Source organism: Tachyglossus aculeatus, chromosome 17 (assembly GCF_015852505.1).
Source record: "Tachyglossus aculeatus isolate mTacAcu1 chromosome 17, mTacAcu1.pri, whole genome shotgun sequence".
NCBI classification, from domain to species: Eukaryota; Metazoa; Chordata; class Mammalia; order Monotremata; family Tachyglossidae; genus Tachyglossus; species Tachyglossus aculeatus.
In genome coordinates this window covers 50,993,773-51,011,593 of record NC_052082.1, presented here as the reverse complement: position 1 = coordinate 51,011,593, position 17,821 = coordinate 50,993,773, and the positions used below count along the sequence as shown (strand labels likewise).

Here is a 17,821-nt window from a genome sequence, read left to right as displayed (position 1 = left end):
AACATGCATTTGGCAGAATTGAGTATATTCTTTAGTAAGCAGCTGTTAGGGTTTAAGGGTTGGGGGGGGTGGGGGGGAGGAAAAAAACATAACTTTTCCATGCTTGTTCTGATTGGTTCAAGAGAATCCATTGCTAGCAATTTAGCCAGACTGCCCGAAAGGGCCATATTATATTAACCAAAAAAATCTAGCATTTCTATAACATCCTCCTCTTTTAAAGGAGATTGTTGGACAGTTATTTCTCCTAAAAACTATTTCAGGAAATATTTTAATCCATTGAATGTTCATTCTCACTTCAGCCCCCAGAAATCACCATACACTGTAAAACACTTAACATGCCATTCTGGATTTCTTCGTGGATTAGTGGTCCTTAGAGAAATCGGCCTTTGTCACTTTAAAAAAGTTTTGACTCCCCCCGGCTCCCAAAACTGAATACATCCCTTTTTGCTGCATAGTCCCATTTATTATTTATAATAAAATCATTTGGCTTAAGTTCAAAACTTTACCAATCCACAATTTTTTTTCCTGAGCCAGATCTCCCACAGGCAGTTTCACATGCATAGTAGTAAAAATAAGTGACAGCATAGTTTATTCTTCTTTTAGGCTAAACAATTATTTGCTCTCAGCAAGTGGCTATTTGCAAGCCTGCACAGAATTTTATAGGTGTTGGGAAAAATTGTGTGCCCTAATTAGGAATGTGCTTTTAATACAAAGGTAACTTTGTGCTGAGAAGGCAGCTGTTTCAGCATCCATTTTTAGTTTCAAATAAAGTAGATTTGGCACTGTATCACCCCTTTTGAAAGTGGCTGTTGTCAGCAGAGAAACCATCCGAAGCTCACATTTACCAGATTTATTTTTTTAACCAATACAGTTTTGTCTATACAAGTTATATTCACATGACTAGATTGCTGCATGGAGACTATATACTACAATTCGGTAATTGCCACAATATTACAGCACTTCAGAGACAAATAAAGTTTAACATCCACCTGCCAGCCATACCACCTCAACAAATTAAATCCAAACCTTACTTTAGTTTATATATAGCCAGTAATCAACTTATTTATTACAATAGCAGTAAATTAAATCCCAGTGATGGTGAAATTTCCTACTGTTTGATTTCAGCCTCTAGGATCCTTCAACAGGAGGGTCGTCTTTGAGACTCCTAACTCACATATACACACATACTTTTTCTAAACCCTGAGGTCAGTGTTTTCTGCTGGAGCGCCAACAATCAGAGCCCTAAATGGACAGAGCTCAGCCGGTGACTCTTGAGCTGAATCATATGGGGTTTGAATTATACACATATTGACCCCTTACTTCTGGACTGAAAGAACCAAGTCCACAGTCATTGGAGTGGTGCTACAGATGATTGTTTGGGGTGCTGGGGTAGAAATTCCCATTAACCCACCGGGTATCTGCACATGCATGGCTGTAGCACCTGATAAATTTGTGGGGCCACATTTCACCATTTCTCTGGTCCATGCAGTGCTCTGTTTGAAAATGAATCAAAATACAACTAAAGAGATTAGCATTTGGTGTGAGAGGAAGAGGTAGTCGTATGGATTAAGTAAATATTTACCAGTTCCTTCGACAAGAGGCAGAATTCAGCTCAATTTCTCTAAGGTAGGTTATGAAAGCACAAATTTGCTGGATCAAATTGGCCTTTCTATACCATTTCAGTAGGAAAAGTAGGCAGGGACCTAGTTTAAAGAAAGGAGACAGGGAATTGATATTATCTGGAACAGATGCATTTCTTAAACTTTTGAAAATTAAAAAATAAGCATACTAAAAGGTTTGACAGTATCTATGTGATGGGCTCAGATGTTCACTTCCCAAATGCTAGAAACCCTTCTACACTCTAGAACTGAAAAGCCAGTTAGCACTTTGAGGTCAATTGTCAGAGGCTTCTCACAACAGGTAAGCCTTTGGAAGGAGGCTTATTTTGTAAATCTTGTAATATAATATTTGGTTCTTATTTCTCCTTTAGGTTGCACTTGTTTCATAGGGGAAATATGCTTTAGCACCCAACACCTACAAGAGGTTACCTTCAGGGACTTTTGCCCAAAAAATTGGAGAGGGGGGGAAAAGGGGAAGTGCATTTGAGCATTAGTAAAAATAAGGAAAAGAAAATGGAAAGGTTTCAGCATTATGTCTAAAGAACCAAAATGGCTTATTTCGTTCCCATGTTGGGTGGAGTGACTTTTGTCATTTCTGTCACTTCCACTTCCTCTCTAGCAATAGAAGTTGTTGTTCTTATTCCCTAGGACGACCTACCCTTGATGAAATTAGGAGTCAGGAGCCTTTACTCCTTCTGGAGAGTTCAGCTAGCTCCTCTTTGATGTGCTGGATAGAAGTCAGATCTCCTTTCAGCTCTGCTTGTTTCAGGGCTTCCTGGTAGGTACGTTTTGCTTGTGCAAATTTCTCTATGATTCCCCAAAAGAGAGAAAAACATAGTGATGGAGATGTCAGAGTTGACTGGCTTTCTAATCTAAGCTTAAACTTTTAATAATAGTTTTATGGTACGGAATCTGTGGGGAGGTGGGGTTAAAGCAAACCATAATTTGGAGATTATTTTGATGTGTGTGGTTCTTCCCTGGAAAAATTCTTATTAGATTTTAAGGAAAGTTAATTGTGTTTTATCCTAGCTTTTTAAAAAAAGTAGTTTCCAAATCCTGGGGATCCCTGCAGTGGAAGCCAAGAAAGTGAGTAGCATGAATGCCGCTTACCAGGGTGGGAATAATGAGGGAGATGTTGATGGTAGTGGCCATTGGCACCTTGGATTTATGGGTCTTTATCAGAGATAGGAACCTTAGACAGGGAAAGACAGGAGTCTCTGAACCTAGCAGTTTTCTCTCTCCCTTGTCTTCTGGGTTTTCTGATTTTCTGGAGGGAATATTATTTGTTCAGTCTCTGAAGAAGTAGGAAGAGAGCGGACATATACATTTTCAGTTTTTGTGGGGCTTCATCTCGAGTTTACTGAATAAAGAATCAGGATAAAATCGGGTTAAACCCCCCCAAATCCACACTTCAGTGATAATGTTTTCCCATCAATCTGAAGGGCCGAAAAACCTGAAACTATCAACACTTGCTGCAACCTGTGATTTTTTTAAAAATTGAACTTGAAATAACTTTAAATCGACCTGATACACATTTGTTTTTACTGACTCCCCTCAACTAGTGTCTCAGTCTGTTGTGACAGCAGCCTAGGAACAACTCATATAAGTACTGCCAACCCAGTATGCTCTATCTCTTCTTCAGTCTCATCAGTAAGCCACCAGGCTAAACTCATCCAAAATCCTTGGGTGCTCATTAGTCCACTGAGTTTGACAGCTACACTCATCCTTTTGCCCCGCCACCTCCACATTATTCATTAATCCTATCTCTGCAAATGTAATTTACATTGTTACCTTTATGCATCAGGATTCCAGCCAGGTTACTGAGCACCATGTGCATCTCCGGGTGCTCTGTCTGCTTCGCCAGATCAGAGGCCCTCTTCACATAATTATATGCATCATCATAATGGCCCTGTGCATCAAGGGTAGTTGCCAGGTCGTTCATCAGCACTACCGTCTGAATTAAAGGAAACGTAAGAGTAAGAGGCTTTTTCTTTTGGAGGGATGTCCAGTCTAGCTGAGGGCCTTGGTGACAGCAGATGATTTTGCTCACCTGTGGATGCCTTTCTCCCTGTACATCCCTGGAAATCTGCAGAGCTTTTTCATACATCTTTTGGGCCAGGGGCAGCTGCTTGCGGGTGAGGAGGTAGCGAGCATAGGAGTCTAAGCACATGCCCAGCAAGAGGTGGGTATTGGCTTTCTCTTCTGCTAAAAGCCAAAAAAGAATAATATTGGTATACTGCATACACAATTGAATGTAACAGCAATGAATGGATAGCTCTTCTTCAGTAAACTGCCTGCTTTTATCTCTGAACTTTTCCAATGGTCACTTCTATTTTTGTACAACAACTGTAATGAATAGTGCTTCAGAAAGAACCAAGTTCTCTGGATCAGCCTATAAAAGTTAATTTGTTACCTGTAGGGAAAAGAGTTAACTCCCTTCTCTCCTTCTACTGCCCAGCCCGCACCCTCCACTCCTCCACCACTAATCTCCTCACTGTACCTCGCTCTCGCCTGTCCCGCCATCGACCCCCGGCCCACGTCATCCCCCGGGCCTGGAATGCCCTCCCTCTGCCCATCCGCCAAGCTAGCTCTCTTCCTCCCTTCAAGGCCCTGCTGAGAGCTCACCTCCTCCAGGAGGCCTTCCCAGACTGAGCCCCTTCTTTCCTCTCCCCCTCGTCCCCCTCTCCATCCCCCCGTCTTACCTCCTTCCCTTCCCCACAGCACCTGTATATATGTATATATGGTTGTACATATTTATTACTCTATTTATTTATTTATTTATTTATTTTGCTTGTACATTTCTATCCTACTTATTTTATTTTGTTGGTATGTTTGGTTCTGTTCTCTGTCTCCCCCTTTTAGACTGTGAGCCCACTGTTGGGTAGGGACTGTCTCTATGTGATGCCAATTTGTACTTCCCAAGCGCTTAGTACAGTGCTCTGCACATAGTAAGCACTCAATAAATACGATTGATTGATTGATTAACAATCCTGGTCAACTACTTAAGGGCATAAAGATAATAATAATAATAATGAGGGCATTTATTAAGCACTATGTGCAAAGTACTGTTCTAAGCGTTGGGGGGGATACAAGGTGATCAGGTTGTCCCACATGGGGCTCACAGTCTGAATCCCCATTTTACAGATGAGGTAACTGAGGCTTAGAGAAGTTAAGTGACTTGCCTAAGGTCACAGAGCAGACATGTGGCGGAGCCGGGATTTGAACCCATGACCTCTGACTCCAAAGCCCGTGCTCTTTCCACTGAGCCACGCTGCTTCTCCAATGGAATGCTGAATTCCAGAGAATGGGATCATCACCAATCGTATTTGAGCGCAGAGCACTGTACTAAGCGCTTGGGAAGTACAAGTTGGCAGCATATAGAGACACAGTCCCTACCCAACAGTGGCTCACAGTCTAAAAGATGAGTTTTAGGGATGAGTTTTAGGCAGCAAACAAAACATGGCAGTATGCAGAAACAGTGTTATGCAGCACTTAAAGGTTTAAGTTTAAAAAGTCTTCAAAATATCTTTATGCCTTATTTTTCTAGATTATACTATCCCTTCAGATTGATCAGGACTGTGGGGCCCACATTGGTTCTTTCAGCCACACATGCATACACAGGTGAATTTCAACACCAGAGGCAGTGTCTTCAACTAAAAAAGACAACTCTACATAAGCCCTTGTAAAAGCATAACTGGAGAATGTTTTCCTACCTGGTATGTCGTCTTCTGTTAATTCCCTCTCTCTCTCAATTTTTTTCTCTAGAGTTGAAATGCAGAACTCGTATCCAGGGAGAGCAAATTCATGTCTATAAAGGAAAATGTAGGTTTCAGGAAACTGCCTTGGAACTCTATCTTTCTAGCTCAGTTACTCATAAAAAGGATTAGATGAAGGAGGAAGAGGGTAATAAAGCCTATAAGGCCCTCCAATGTATTTGCATTATCTCTAAGGGAGATCAGTCAGTAGTAGAATTTACTGAGCACCTACTGTGTACTAGCACTATACAAAGCCCTTGAGAGAGCTTCATTGAATTTAATAATAATAATAATGGCATTTGATAAGCGCTATGTGCCAAGCACTGTTCTAAGTGCTGGGGTCGACATAAGGTAATTAGGTTGTCCCATGTGGGGCTCACAATCTTCATCCCCATTTTACAGATGAGGTAACTGAGGCACAGAGAAGTCAAGTGACTTGTCCAAAGTCACATAGCTGATCAGTGGCGGAGCTGGGATTAGAACCCAAGACCTCTGACTCCCAAGCCTGGGCTCTTTCCACTAAGCCACGCTGCTTCTCTGAATTTGACGTGGATTCTGACCTCAAGGAGTCTGCAGTCTAGCAGGGGAGGTGGACACTGAAGTCTCTTACAGGAGGAAAGAAGGCAAGGGAGGTGAGTTAGTGCTTAAGGCTGCATAAGAGATGTACAAAAGTCTTCAGGAGGTTGGGAGGGCCCTAGTGCTTAGTTGTTGCAGTAGTGCTGAGGTGGCAGTTAATAGGGATATCATCACTTGGGAAGACTAGAAATTAATTAAGGAAATTTTCTTAGAGAAGGGAATTTTGGGCATCCTTTTTAGATAGGGAGAACCGTGGACTGCAGGAGTCATAGGGGAGCAGGAAGTGGGTCAGCAGCAGGAAAGATGTGAACGTCATCATCATCATCATCAATCGTATTTATTGAGCACTTACTGTGTGCAGAGCACTGTACTAAGCACTTGGGAAGTACAAGTTGGCAACATATACAGTCCCTACCCAACAGTGGGCTCACAGTCTAAACATAGCACAGTGAACACAGCACAGTAAGTTAGCTCGAGAGGAATGGTATGTGTAACTTTTCGTTCTGCAAGTGCCCCCTCAGCACTCACAACCGTTGTAGCACTTAAATATGTATCTCATATACCCTGATCTCCCTATCTGTAATTTATTTTGGTGTAAGCCTCCCCGTTAGATTGTAAATTCAAGGGCAGGGATCATGCACCTGGATTTTATTGTATTCTCCCAAGTTTGTAATGTGTCACTCTGCACAACTGGTGCTCAAAAAATTCTTTCAGGGTAGCAGGAGAACAAAAGTGGATAAAGTAGGAAGGAGAGAGTTAAGAAGGATTTGGGGATATGTTAATTTCCAGCAATGAAATGACTAGCAATCTTGCTTTGCCATTGGTAACCATGTCATATCTTGCAGAAGACACAGTGTTTTGATGCTTCAGTTTATGTAACTAAGACAGGTAAGATAGGTCTGTTGTGAAGCTAAAGGACATCTGTGAAAAATTTTCAGGTCTTTAAAAAAAAATGAGCCACAGATGAAGACTTCACAGGACTTCCTTAAGAATCTCATAATGATTGAGCACCAACAATTTGATAATTACAAATTTGATAAGAGGACTGCTGCACAGCTGTTTAAAACTTTATTAAAAGAGGTTATCTGCTTCTTTGACATACAACAGCAATTGAATGATCACCATAAAGGTAAGAGAATTTGTCCCCTTAGAGGAGATAAAACCGCATACTTAGTTGCTCCATAAACTTTAAGGAATGGTGGGCAGGCCTTTTCTAGTTCCTAGATGAGGTGCTACAGCGATTTAACTGGGCAGGTTACCCAAGTTGCATCCTTACAAATCCCTAGCAAAGACACAAAGAACCCCAGAAGGTGGGCTTCTATTGAAACAACAACCTAGCTTTAACTACCTTATTCTAGATGACCTTTAAATATGGTGAGAAGTGATAAGTATTTGACATTTCATTTACAGATGATGTTAGGGTAGTATTTCTGCTGCCTGGGGCATTTGGGGCAAATTTAGGGTATGTCCCCTTTGTGCTGCCTATGAAGCTAAGACATTAAGGAGAAAAAGTAAGAAGATGAAGAGGAAGTTTATCTTCACTTGCAGTCATCTTCTCTTTCTTACCTCCCTCCCAATCAGTCTTCCTCCTCTGCTTTTCTCCCTTTTATTCCTTGATTTCCCTAGACTGTAAGCCCCATGTGGCAGGGAACAAGTCTACCAACTCCACTGCAATGAACTCTCCCAAGCATTTAGTACAATGCTTGGCGAACAGTAAGTGCGTAATAAATACCACTGATTTCCACTGCTCTACTCCCTCAATGTTTGGGCCCCAAATTCATGCTGGGGGGCTCAAAATGAAAAGTTGGCATTTTCCCCTAAAATAAGATTCTGAATTCTCTTCCTGGAAGCTATTAGTGGATCTGATTGCCAGTTACAACTTACTGGTTCTGAGCAGCATAGATGCTGGCCAACTTAAGAGATATTTCAATGATTGCATTGTCCTCCTGTTTGAGAAAAAGAAACATTTAAGTGATGCAGTGTCTACCTATCAGCAAATGCCCTCCTAGGAAATTTAGATCACAACTGTCACAGAGGGGGTCCCCTTAGCTCGGCTGTGCACCCAAATGTGCCTTGTGGCTTTGCCGCTGTGAGGCCTCATTTCCCACTGATTATTACCCACATACCTCCCGAGTTTAGCCAAGCTCGTACTAGAAGTGATGGGTAACTGAGAAGGAAGAGTCTCTTTTTCTGAATTAAGGAATAATTTGTTAGTAGCCAAAGTACCTGCTGCTGCTGCTGCTACTCTTACCTGCTTCATGCCTCCAGCCAGCAGATAACTCATTGCTGCTTTGAAAAGCTTTTCGGCCTTAAACAGAAATAATATAATTTTACTTGAGCCCAATGATTCCACAGAATGCTTTACAGGAGTCAGAATAAAGTGAAGATTAACAACAGAAAGCCCAGGAGACTTGCAGTTTACCATCTTTAAGCTAAAAAGGAAAAGAATGAGCACATCTCAGGTCTGTGCAACTACTGCTTTAGCATCAGAACAATGCAGTAGGCCTTACTAGTGTTTTCCTGTGCAGTTCAGTCTTGGTGACCCTGATGTGTTTACTGAAACTGAGCACAGGTTACTACTCAAGTTTGTAGATTGTAGGAATGTATTTTACCCATTTATATAGATACTTACATTGCCAAGCTGACCCCTCAGGAATGCTAAGTTAGCCATCTACAGGGGAAGAGAAGAGAACCTGTGAATTACTATACAGTCAGTATAATCTTTATACTCTGAAATTCAGAAGAACTTGCATCTTGTAAAAACCAAGAATGGCTATGAAGGGTGCTGTTAACTTATTACAATACAGGCAAGTTAGAGTATAGGAATAGGATATATACTATTTAGTGATGATTCTAAATGCAAATATTGGCATAGTTAATTGCTAAGGGTTCTGGGCAAACGAGAAGCAAAGTTTGAGGATAATCTATTGCTTCCTCCTTGCCCAAAAAGCGAGCCAATTTTCAAGAATTAACTAGTACACCATCATAAGGTATTTTTAAGATTAAAGATTAAGTCCATTTTGCTAAGAGAGGAGCTGAGGCACGGTACAAGAAAGCCAAGTTAACTGCTCGGTTAACTGCTCAGGAGTCAGCTCTGGCTTCAGCCTCCAGCCCCCCTTGATGGCTGGGCTTCTGAACACTCTGGCCTTACACACAGCTGTCTCCATCCCCCCATCCTACCTCCTTCCCTTCCCCACAGCACCTGTATATGTGTATATATGTTTGTACATACTTATTACTCCATTTATTTTACTTGTACATATCTATTCTATTTATTTTGTTAGTATGTTTGATTTTGTTCTCTGTCTCCCCCTTTTAGACTGAGCCTGCTGTTGGGTAGGGACTGTCTCTATATGTTGCCAACTTGTACTTCCCAAGCGCTTAGTACAGTCCTCTGCACACAGTAAGCGCTCAATAAATATGATTGATTGATTGATTGGGAAGGTTACCAAGTCATAGGTGTAGATGATGGCCTGCGTGTTACCCGACTGGTGAGCAAGACGAAGGGCCTCATGCAAAATCCGCTCAGCCTCTTCTGGCTCCTCTTTCATGATGTACAACTAAGGAGAGAACAAGAGGAAGTAGCAGATGAAGGAATGGGACAGACCCCTACAGATGATGATAATTGTGGTTAACTGTTAAGCACTTACTATGTGCTAAGCACTCTACCACTACTACTAATAATAATGATGGCATTTGTTAAACACTATGTGCGAAGCACTGTTCTAAACGCTGGAGGTGGGGGATACAAGGTGATCAGGTTGTCCCACGTAAAGCTCACGGGCTTAATCCCCAGTTTACAGATGAGGTAACTGAGGCCCAGAGAAGTTGAGTGACTTGCCCAAAGTCACCCAGCTGACAAGTGGCAGAGCCGGGATTAGAACCTCTGGCTCCCAAGCCTGGGCTCTTTCCACTGAGCCACGCTGCTTCTCTAAGCACTAGAAGCAGCGTGGCTCAGCGTCAAGAGCCCAGGCTTTGGAGTCAGAGGTCATGGGTTCAAATCCCGGCTCCGCCAACTGTCAGCTGTGTGACTTTGGGCAAGTCACTTCACTTCTCCGTGCCTCAGTTGGCTCATCTGTAAAATGGGGATTAAGACTGTGAGCTTTACGTGGGACAACCTGATCACCTTGTAACCTCCCCAGCACTTAGAACAGTGCTTTGCACATAGTAAGCACTTAATAAATGCTATTATTATTACAAGATAGGTCCCACATGGCGCTCACAGTCTACGTAGGAGGGAGATCAGGTATAGAATCTCCATTCTGCAGATGAGGGAACTGAGGCACAGACAAGTTAAGTGAATTACTCAGTAGCACACAGCAGGTACGTGGTGGAGCTGGGATTAAAAGCCAGGCCCTGACTAACAGGTCCAGTATAGTTCATTCATTCATTCAATCATTTATTGAGCGCTTACTGTGTGCGGAGCACTGTACTAAGCACTTGGGAAGTACAAGTTGGCAACATACAGAGACAGTCCCTACCCAACAGCGGGCTCACAGTCTAGAAGGGGGAGACAGACAACAAAAGAAAACAAAACATATTAACAAAATTAAATAGAATAGTAAATATGTACAAGTAAAATAAATAGAGTAATAAATATAATAAGTATAGTTGTCTTTTGTATTCCCCTTCTCAGATGATGACTTCACCTGGAAGTACAAGTGTGACTGAAAAGGCTGTCCCTTGTGTTACTGTACTTAATGTTTTCAGCACCCTGTGCTGTTTTCTCTTTTGCCTCCTTGTCTCAGAGTCATTCCTTTCTGGAGTGACATGCGCTATTTTTGTACCATGCCATTTGATAGGGGGCAGATAAGGGAAAGGTTTTCAGTCAACTACCTACAGTTACTAAACTCTCACTGTGTGCCAAACACTCAAGTACTTGCTAAGGGGATTTACAAGAGGCTAAACAAGACAAGGTACCTAATCTTGAGAATCTTTCAATCTAATAAAGATATAGGGTACAAAATAATTGATGTAGAAAAAAATCTGTGCATAACTTACACCCCGGAGGTCAGAAATAAGAATTCGATATCGAGAGGTCACGGAGATAAAAACCTGGAGGTTGTATCTGCCAAAACTTTCCAACCCTCTGCACCAACTCTCAGTGTTTTTTAAGGCATTTATGTGCTTAATATAATAATAACGATGGTATTTGTTAAGCACTTACTCCCAGACTGAGCGCTCTCCTTCCTCTACCCCTCTCCCCTCCCCATCCCCCTGCCTTACCTCCTTCCCCTCCCCACAGCACCTGTATATATATATATATATATATATATATATATATATATATATATATATATATATATATATATATATGTTTGTACATATTTATTACTCTAACCGGTACATATTTATTCTATTTTATTTTGTTAAGATGTTTTGTTTTGTGGTCTGTATCCCCCTTCTAGACTGTGAGCCCGCTGTTGGGTAGGGACTGTCTCTATGTGTTGCCAACTTGTACTTCAAGCGCTTAGTACAGTGCTCTGCACATACAGTGCTCTGCACACAGTAAGTGCTCAATAAATACGATTGAATGAATGAATGATTGAATGCGCAAAGGTTACAAGGTGCTCAGGTTGTCTCACAGGGAGTTCACAGTTTTAATCCCCATTTCACAGATGAGGTAACTGAAGCCCAGAGAAGTTAAGTGACTCACTGTACTGTAATATGTGCCAGGCACTGGGGTGATTACAAGCAAATCAGGTTGGACACAGTCTATGACTCACATGGGGTTCATGGTTTTACAGCCCATTTTACAGATGAGGTAACAGGCACAGAGACGTTAGGTAACTCGCCCAAGGTCACCCAGCAGACAAGGGGCAGGGCTGACATTAGAACCCCAGTCCCGTGCCCTTGCCACCGGGCCAGGCTGCTTCTCATGTCTTACGAGTTTGAAACGGGGGAAGGACTTGCAAACGGCAGGACTGGGGGTGGGAGGGGAAACTGCGGCCGAAGCTCCGACCTGCGGCGCCCGTCGTCTCACCTTGGCCCGTTTCAGCATCAAAATGATGTTGGCCTCCGCGTCCGAGTGCTCGCTTGGTTTTTCGTCGGCCCCCTCCTTCTCCTCTTCTTCTTCCTTCTCTTGGGTGGCAGGTTTGGAGAACCACGTGAACGCTGAGAGCGGGGGGAAGAGGATGATGATGATGGCATTTATTAAGAGCTTGCTATGTGCAAAGCACTGTTCTAAGCGCTGGGGAGGTTACAAGGTGATCGGGTTGTCCCACAGGGGGCTCACAGTCTTAATCCCCATTTTACAGATGAGGTCACTGAGGCCCAGAGCCCAAAGTCACCCAGCTGACAATTGGCGGAGCCGGCATTTGAACCCATGACCTCTGACTCCAAAGCCCATGCTCCTTCCACTGAGCCACGCTGCTTCTATAATAATAATGGTATTTGTTAAGTGCTTACTATGTGCAAAGCACTGTTCTAATGTGAACCTATGACCTCTGACTTCAAAGCCCGTGCTCTTTCCACTGAGCCACTGGAGGAGACACAAGCTGATCAGGTTGTCCCACGTGGGGCTCACAGTCTTAATCCCCATTTTACAGATGAGGTAACAGGCTTAGAGAAGTTAAGTGACTTGCCCAAAGTCACACAGCATTAGCAAAGCCGGGATGTGAACCTATGACCTCTGACTCCAAAGCCCGTGCTCTTTCCACTGAGCTACGCTGCTTCTCTAATAATAATGGCATTTGTTAAGTGCTTATTGTATGCAAAGCACTGTTCTAATCAATCAATCGTATTGAGCGCTTACTGTGTGCAGAGCACTGTACTAAGCGCTTGGGAAGTCCAAGTTGGCAACATATAGAAACAGTCCCTACCCAACAGTGGGCTCACAGTCTAAAAGGGGGAGACAGAGAACAAAACTAAACATACTAAATAAAATAGAATAGATATGTACAAGTAAAATAAATAAATAGAGAAATATATACAAACATATATACAGGTGCTGTGGGGAAGGGAAGGAGGTAAGATGGGGGGGATACAAGCTGATCAGGTTGTCCCATGTGGGACTCACAGTCTAAGTCCCCATTTTACAGATGAGGTAACAGGCTTAGAGAGGTTAAGTGACTTGCCCAAAGTCACACAGCTGACAATTGGCAGGGCCAGGATGTGGACCTATGACCTCTGACTTCAAAGCCCGTGCTCTTTCCACTGAGCCATGGTGCTTCTCTAATACTAAGGCATTTGTTAAGTGCTTACTATATGCAAAGCACTGTTTTAAGCGCTGGAAGTAGGGGGCGGGGGGATACAAGCTGATCAGGTTGTCCCACGTGGGACTCACAGTCTTAATCCCCATTTTACAGATGAGGTAACAGGCTTAGAGAAATTAAGTGACTTGCCCAAAGTCACACAGCTGACAATTAGCAGAGCCGGGATGTGAACCTATGACCTCTGACTCCAAAGCCTGTGTTCTTTCCACTGAGCCACGCTGCTTCTCTACTAATAATGGCATTTGTTAAGTGCTTACTATATGCAAAGCACTGTTCTAAGCGCTGGGGTGGGGGGGATGCAAGCTGATCAGGTTGTCCCACGCGGGATTTACAGTCTAAATCCCCATTTTACAGATGAGGTAACAGGCTTAGAGAGGTTAAGTGACTTGCCCAAAGTCACACAGCTGACAATTAGCGGAGCCGGGATGTGAACCTCTGACCTCTGACTCCAAAGCCCGTGTTCCTTCCACTGAGCCACGCTGCTTCTCTAATAATAATGGCATTTGTTAAGTGCTTACTATATGTAAAGCACTGTTCTAATCAATCAATCGTATTTATTGAAAGCTTACTGTGTGCAGAGCACTGTACTAAGCGCTTGGGAAGTCCAAGTTGGCAACATATAGAGACAGTCCTTACCCAACAGTGGGCTCACAGTCTAAAAGGGGGAGACAGAACAAAACCAAACCTAACAAAATAAAATAGAATAGATATGTACAAGCAAAATAAATAAATAGAGAAATATGTACAAACATATATACAGGTGCTGTGGGGAAGGGAAGGAGGTAAGATGGGGGGGATACAGGCTGATCAGGTTGTCCCACGTGGGACTCAGTCTTAATCCCCATTTTACAGATAAGGTAACAGGCTTAGAGAAGTTAAGTGACTTGCCCAAAGTCACACAGCTGACAATTAGTGGAGACCGGATGTGAACCTATGACCTTTGACTCCAAAGCCCGTGCTCTTTCCACTGGGCCACTGTGCTTCTCTAATAACAATGGCATTTGTTAAGTGCTTACTATATGCAAAGCACTGTTCTAAGCGCTGGTGCGGGGTGGAATACAAGCTGATCAGGTTGTCCCACGCGGGACTCACAGTCTAAATCCCCATTTTACAGATGAGGTAACAGGCTTAGAGAAGTTAAGTGACTTGCCCAAAGTCACACAGTTTACAATTAGCGGAGCCAGGATGTGAACCTATGACCTCTGACTCCAAAGCCCGTGTTCTTTCCACTGAGCCACGCTGCTTCTCTAATAATAATGGCATTTGTTAAGTGCTTACTATATGCAAAGCACTGTTCTAAGCGTTGGGGGGGGATACAAGCTGATAAGGTTGTCCCACGCGGGACTTACAGTCTTAATCCCCATTCCCCATTTCACAGATGAGATAACTGAGCCTTAGCGAGGTTAAGTGACTTGCCCAAAGTCACACAGCTGACAATTGGCAGGGCCGGGATGTGAACCTATGACCTGTGACTCCAAAGCCGGTGTTCTTTCCGCTGAGCCGCACTGTTTTAAGCGCTGGGGGGGGAAGATACAAGCTGATCAGGTTGTCCCACGTGGGACTCACAGTCTAAATCCCCATTTCACAGATGAGATAACTGAGCCTTAGCGAGGTTAAGTGACTTGCCCAAAGTCACACAGCTGACAATTGGCGGGGCCGGGATGGGAACCTATGACCTCTGACTCCAAAGCCCGTGTTCTTTCCACTGAGCCGCACTGTTTTAAGCGCTGGGGGGGGGGGGGGGGGATACAAGCTGATCAGGTTGTCCCACGCGGGACTCACAGTCTTAATCCCCATTTTACAGATGAGTTAACTGCGGTTTAGAGAAATTAAGTGACTTGCCCAAAGTCACACAGCTGACAATTAGCGGAGCCGGGATGTGAACCTATGACCTCTGATTCCAAAGCCCGTGTTCTATTCCGCTGAGCCGCACTGTTTTAAGCGCTGGGGGTGGGGGGATACAAGCTGATCAGGTTGTCCCACGCGGGACTCACAGTCTTAATCCCCATTTTACAGATGAGGTAACAGGCTTAGAGAGGTTAAGTGACTTGCCCAAAGTCACACAGCTGACAGTTGGCGGAGCCGGGATGTGAACCTATGACCTCTGACTCCAAAGCCCGTGATGATTACTATTTCCACCAGAGCCCCGCTGCTTCCCAAAGGAACCGGCTTCCCAAAGGACACAGGGGGGCGATGAGAAGCAGCGTGGCTCAGTGTTAAGAGCACGGGCTGTGGAGTCGGAGGTCATGGGTTCAAATCCCGGCTCCGCCAACTGTCCGCTGTGTGACTCTGGGCAAGTCACTTCACTGGGCCTCAGTTCCCTCATCTGTAAAATGGGGATGAAGACTGTGGGGCAACCTGATCACCTTGTAACCTCCCCCACGCTTAGAACAGTGCTTTGCACATAGTAAGCGCTTAATAAATGCCATCATTATTATTATTATTATTATTATCCCGGCCTCGCCTCGCACTCACCGGCCAGGGGCAGTAGGCTGTAGCCCCGGGGCCTCGGCGGGGCAGGCCCGGGGCCCGGCGGTGGTAGCCCCGACCAGCTCCTCCATCGTCGTCGCCGGGCCACCAACAGGCCCAGCCCCCGCCTCAGGGTCCCCATCATCCTCCCGCTCCTGCCCCGGGGAAGGAAGGACCGGCGGACCACGTGAAACCGGGAGGATGGGAATTGATGTTTTTCCTAGTAGGCTGTATTTACAGGGATCCCGTGTACAGGGATTCCGGGAAAAGGGCGGCCACGCCTCCCTCCGAGGTCAATGGGAGGGGGCTCCCATGGCTGGTCGGGGAAAGCCACGTGAGGAGAAAGGGGGTTCGGCCTACAACTCCCAGAGGGTTGAGCGTGGCGGCTGGGCCTCCTGAAGTAGCCAAAAGGGGCTAGTCCTAGCCCCCGGCCTGGCCACCCCTGTCGTGGCCAAGGCCTCGCTCTCCCACCACGAAGCCGAATGTCTCTTCCTCAGCAACTGCCACTTAAACGGCCCGACCAGCCCCGCTGAGGACCGGCCTCAAGGTAAACGCTCCCCAGCCCCAGCTTGGCCCCCCGGTAATAATAATAGTAATAACGATAGCATTTATTAAGCGCTTACTATATGTGCAAAGCACCGTTCTAAGCGCTGGGGAGGTTGCAAGGTGATGAGACTGTCCCACGGAAAGAAACAAATTCCGCCTCCGCCGGCAAAGTCAGCTGTGTGACTCTGGGCAAGCCACTGAAGCAGCGTGGCTCGGTGGAAAGAACCCGGCCTTTGGAGTCGGAGGTCGTGGGTTCAAATTCCGACCCCGCCACTTGTCAGCTGTGTGACTTTGAGCAAGTTGCTTCACTTCTCTGGGCCTCAGTTACCTCATCTGGAAAATGGGGATTGGGGTTGTGAGCCCCCCGTGGGACAACCTGATCACCTTGTATCCTCCCCAGCGCTTAGAACTGTGCTTTGCACATAGTAAGCGCTTAATAAATACCATCATCATCATCACGGGGGGCTCACAGTCTTAATCCCCATTTTACAGATGAGGGAACTAAGGCACAGAGAAGGGAAGTGACTTGCCCAGAGTCACGCAGCTGACAATTGGCGGAGGCGGGATTTGAACCCATGACCTCTGACTCCAAAGCCCGGGCTCTTTTCCATTGAGCCACGGTACTTTCCAAGCGTTTAATACAGGGCTCTGCACACAGTAAGCGCCCAATAAATACGACTGAATGAATCTCCCCTCTGCCACTTGTCAGCTGCGTGACTTTAAGCAAGTCACTTCACTCCCTATAGCACCTGTATATATGTATATATGTTTGTACATATTTATTACTCTATTTATTAATTTGACTTGTACATATCTATTTTATTTTTTTTTTATTTTGTTAGTATGTTTGGTTTTGTTCTCTGTCTCCCCCTTTTAGACTGTGAGCCCACTGTTGGGTAGGGACTGTCTCTATATGTTGCCAACTTGTACTTCCCAAGCGCTTAGTCCAGTGCTCTGCACACAGTAAGCGCTCAATAAATACGATTGATTGATTCCCTGTACCTCAGTTACCTCAGCTGTAAAGTGGGGATTGAGCCTGTGAGCCCCACGGGTCATGGGGCTCCCCCTTCTAGACTGTGAGCCCGCTGTTGGGTAGGGACCGTCTCTATATGTTGCCAACTTGTACTTCCCAAGCGCTTAGTACAGTGCGCTCCACACAGTAAGAGCTCAATAAATACGAATGAATGGGGCCTTCCCAGACTGAGCCCCCTTTTTCCTCTCCTCCTCCCCATCCCCCCCACCCTTCCCCTCCCCACAGCACCTGTATATATGTTTCTACAGATTTATTACTCTATTTATTTTATTTGTACATATTTACTATTCTATTTATTTTGTTAATGATGTGCATTTAGCTTTAATTCTGTTTGTTCTGACATCTTGACACCCCTCCACTTGTTTTGTTTTGTTTTCTGTCTCCCCCTTCTAGACTGTGAGCCCATTGTTGGGTAGGGACCGTCTCTACATGTTGCCAACTTGTACTTCCCAAGCGCTTAGTACAGTGCTCTGCACACAGTAAGCGCTCAATAAATACGATCGAATGAATGATTGGGTTCTAATCTTGTCTGCTTGGAGACGCAGTGTGGTTCAGTGGAAAGAGCACGGATTTTGGAGTCAGAGGTCATGGGTTCTAATCTCGGAGCCA

At 44.6% G+C, this 17,821-nt stretch overlaps 2 protein-coding genes across 6 annotated transcripts in view; one reads left to right on the top strand and one right to left on the bottom strand.

The window, feature by feature from the left end:
- Window positions 1-835: 835 nt before the first annotated feature.
- Window positions 836-15,975, bottom strand: TTC19 (tetratricopeptide repeat domain 19). 3 transcript variants are annotated; one of them, XM_038759902.1, is made up of 11 exons: window positions 15,640-15,975; window positions 11,934-12,064; window positions 9,400-9,510; window positions 8,583-8,621; window positions 8,202-8,258; window positions 7,835-7,896; window positions 5,333-5,427; window positions 3,670-3,824; window positions 3,411-3,573; window positions 2,278-2,426; window positions 836-1,703 (listed from the first exon to the last, which is right to left on the bottom strand). In XM_038759902.1, the coding sequence occupies exons 1-10, from the start codon at window positions 15,776-15,778 to the stop codon at window positions 2,296-2,298; spliced, it is 1,083 nt and encodes a 360-aa protein (XP_038615830.1). In that variant the 5' UTR covers window positions 15,779-15,975; the 3' UTR covers window positions 836-1,703; window positions 2,278-2,295. The 3 variants fall into 3 exon arrangements, with proteins under 3 accessions (XP_038615830.1, XP_038615829.1, XP_038615831.1); XM_038759901.1 differs by having other exon boundaries at window positions 836-2,426; window positions 15,640-15,973; XM_038759903.1 differs by having other exon boundaries at window positions 836-2,426; window positions 3,670-3,821; window positions 15,640-15,972.
- ZSWIM7 (zinc finger SWIM-type containing 7) overlaps window positions 15,967-17,821 on the top strand; it is a 32,263-nt gene continuing 30,408 nt past the window's right edge. For all 3 annotated transcript variants that reach the window (XR_005454697.1, XR_005454698.1, XM_038759905.1), the window contains exon 1: window positions 15,967-16,180. The gene's annotated coding sequence lies outside the window, so the exon portion shown is untranslated. The remainder of the gene's footprint in view (window positions 16,181-17,821) is intronic.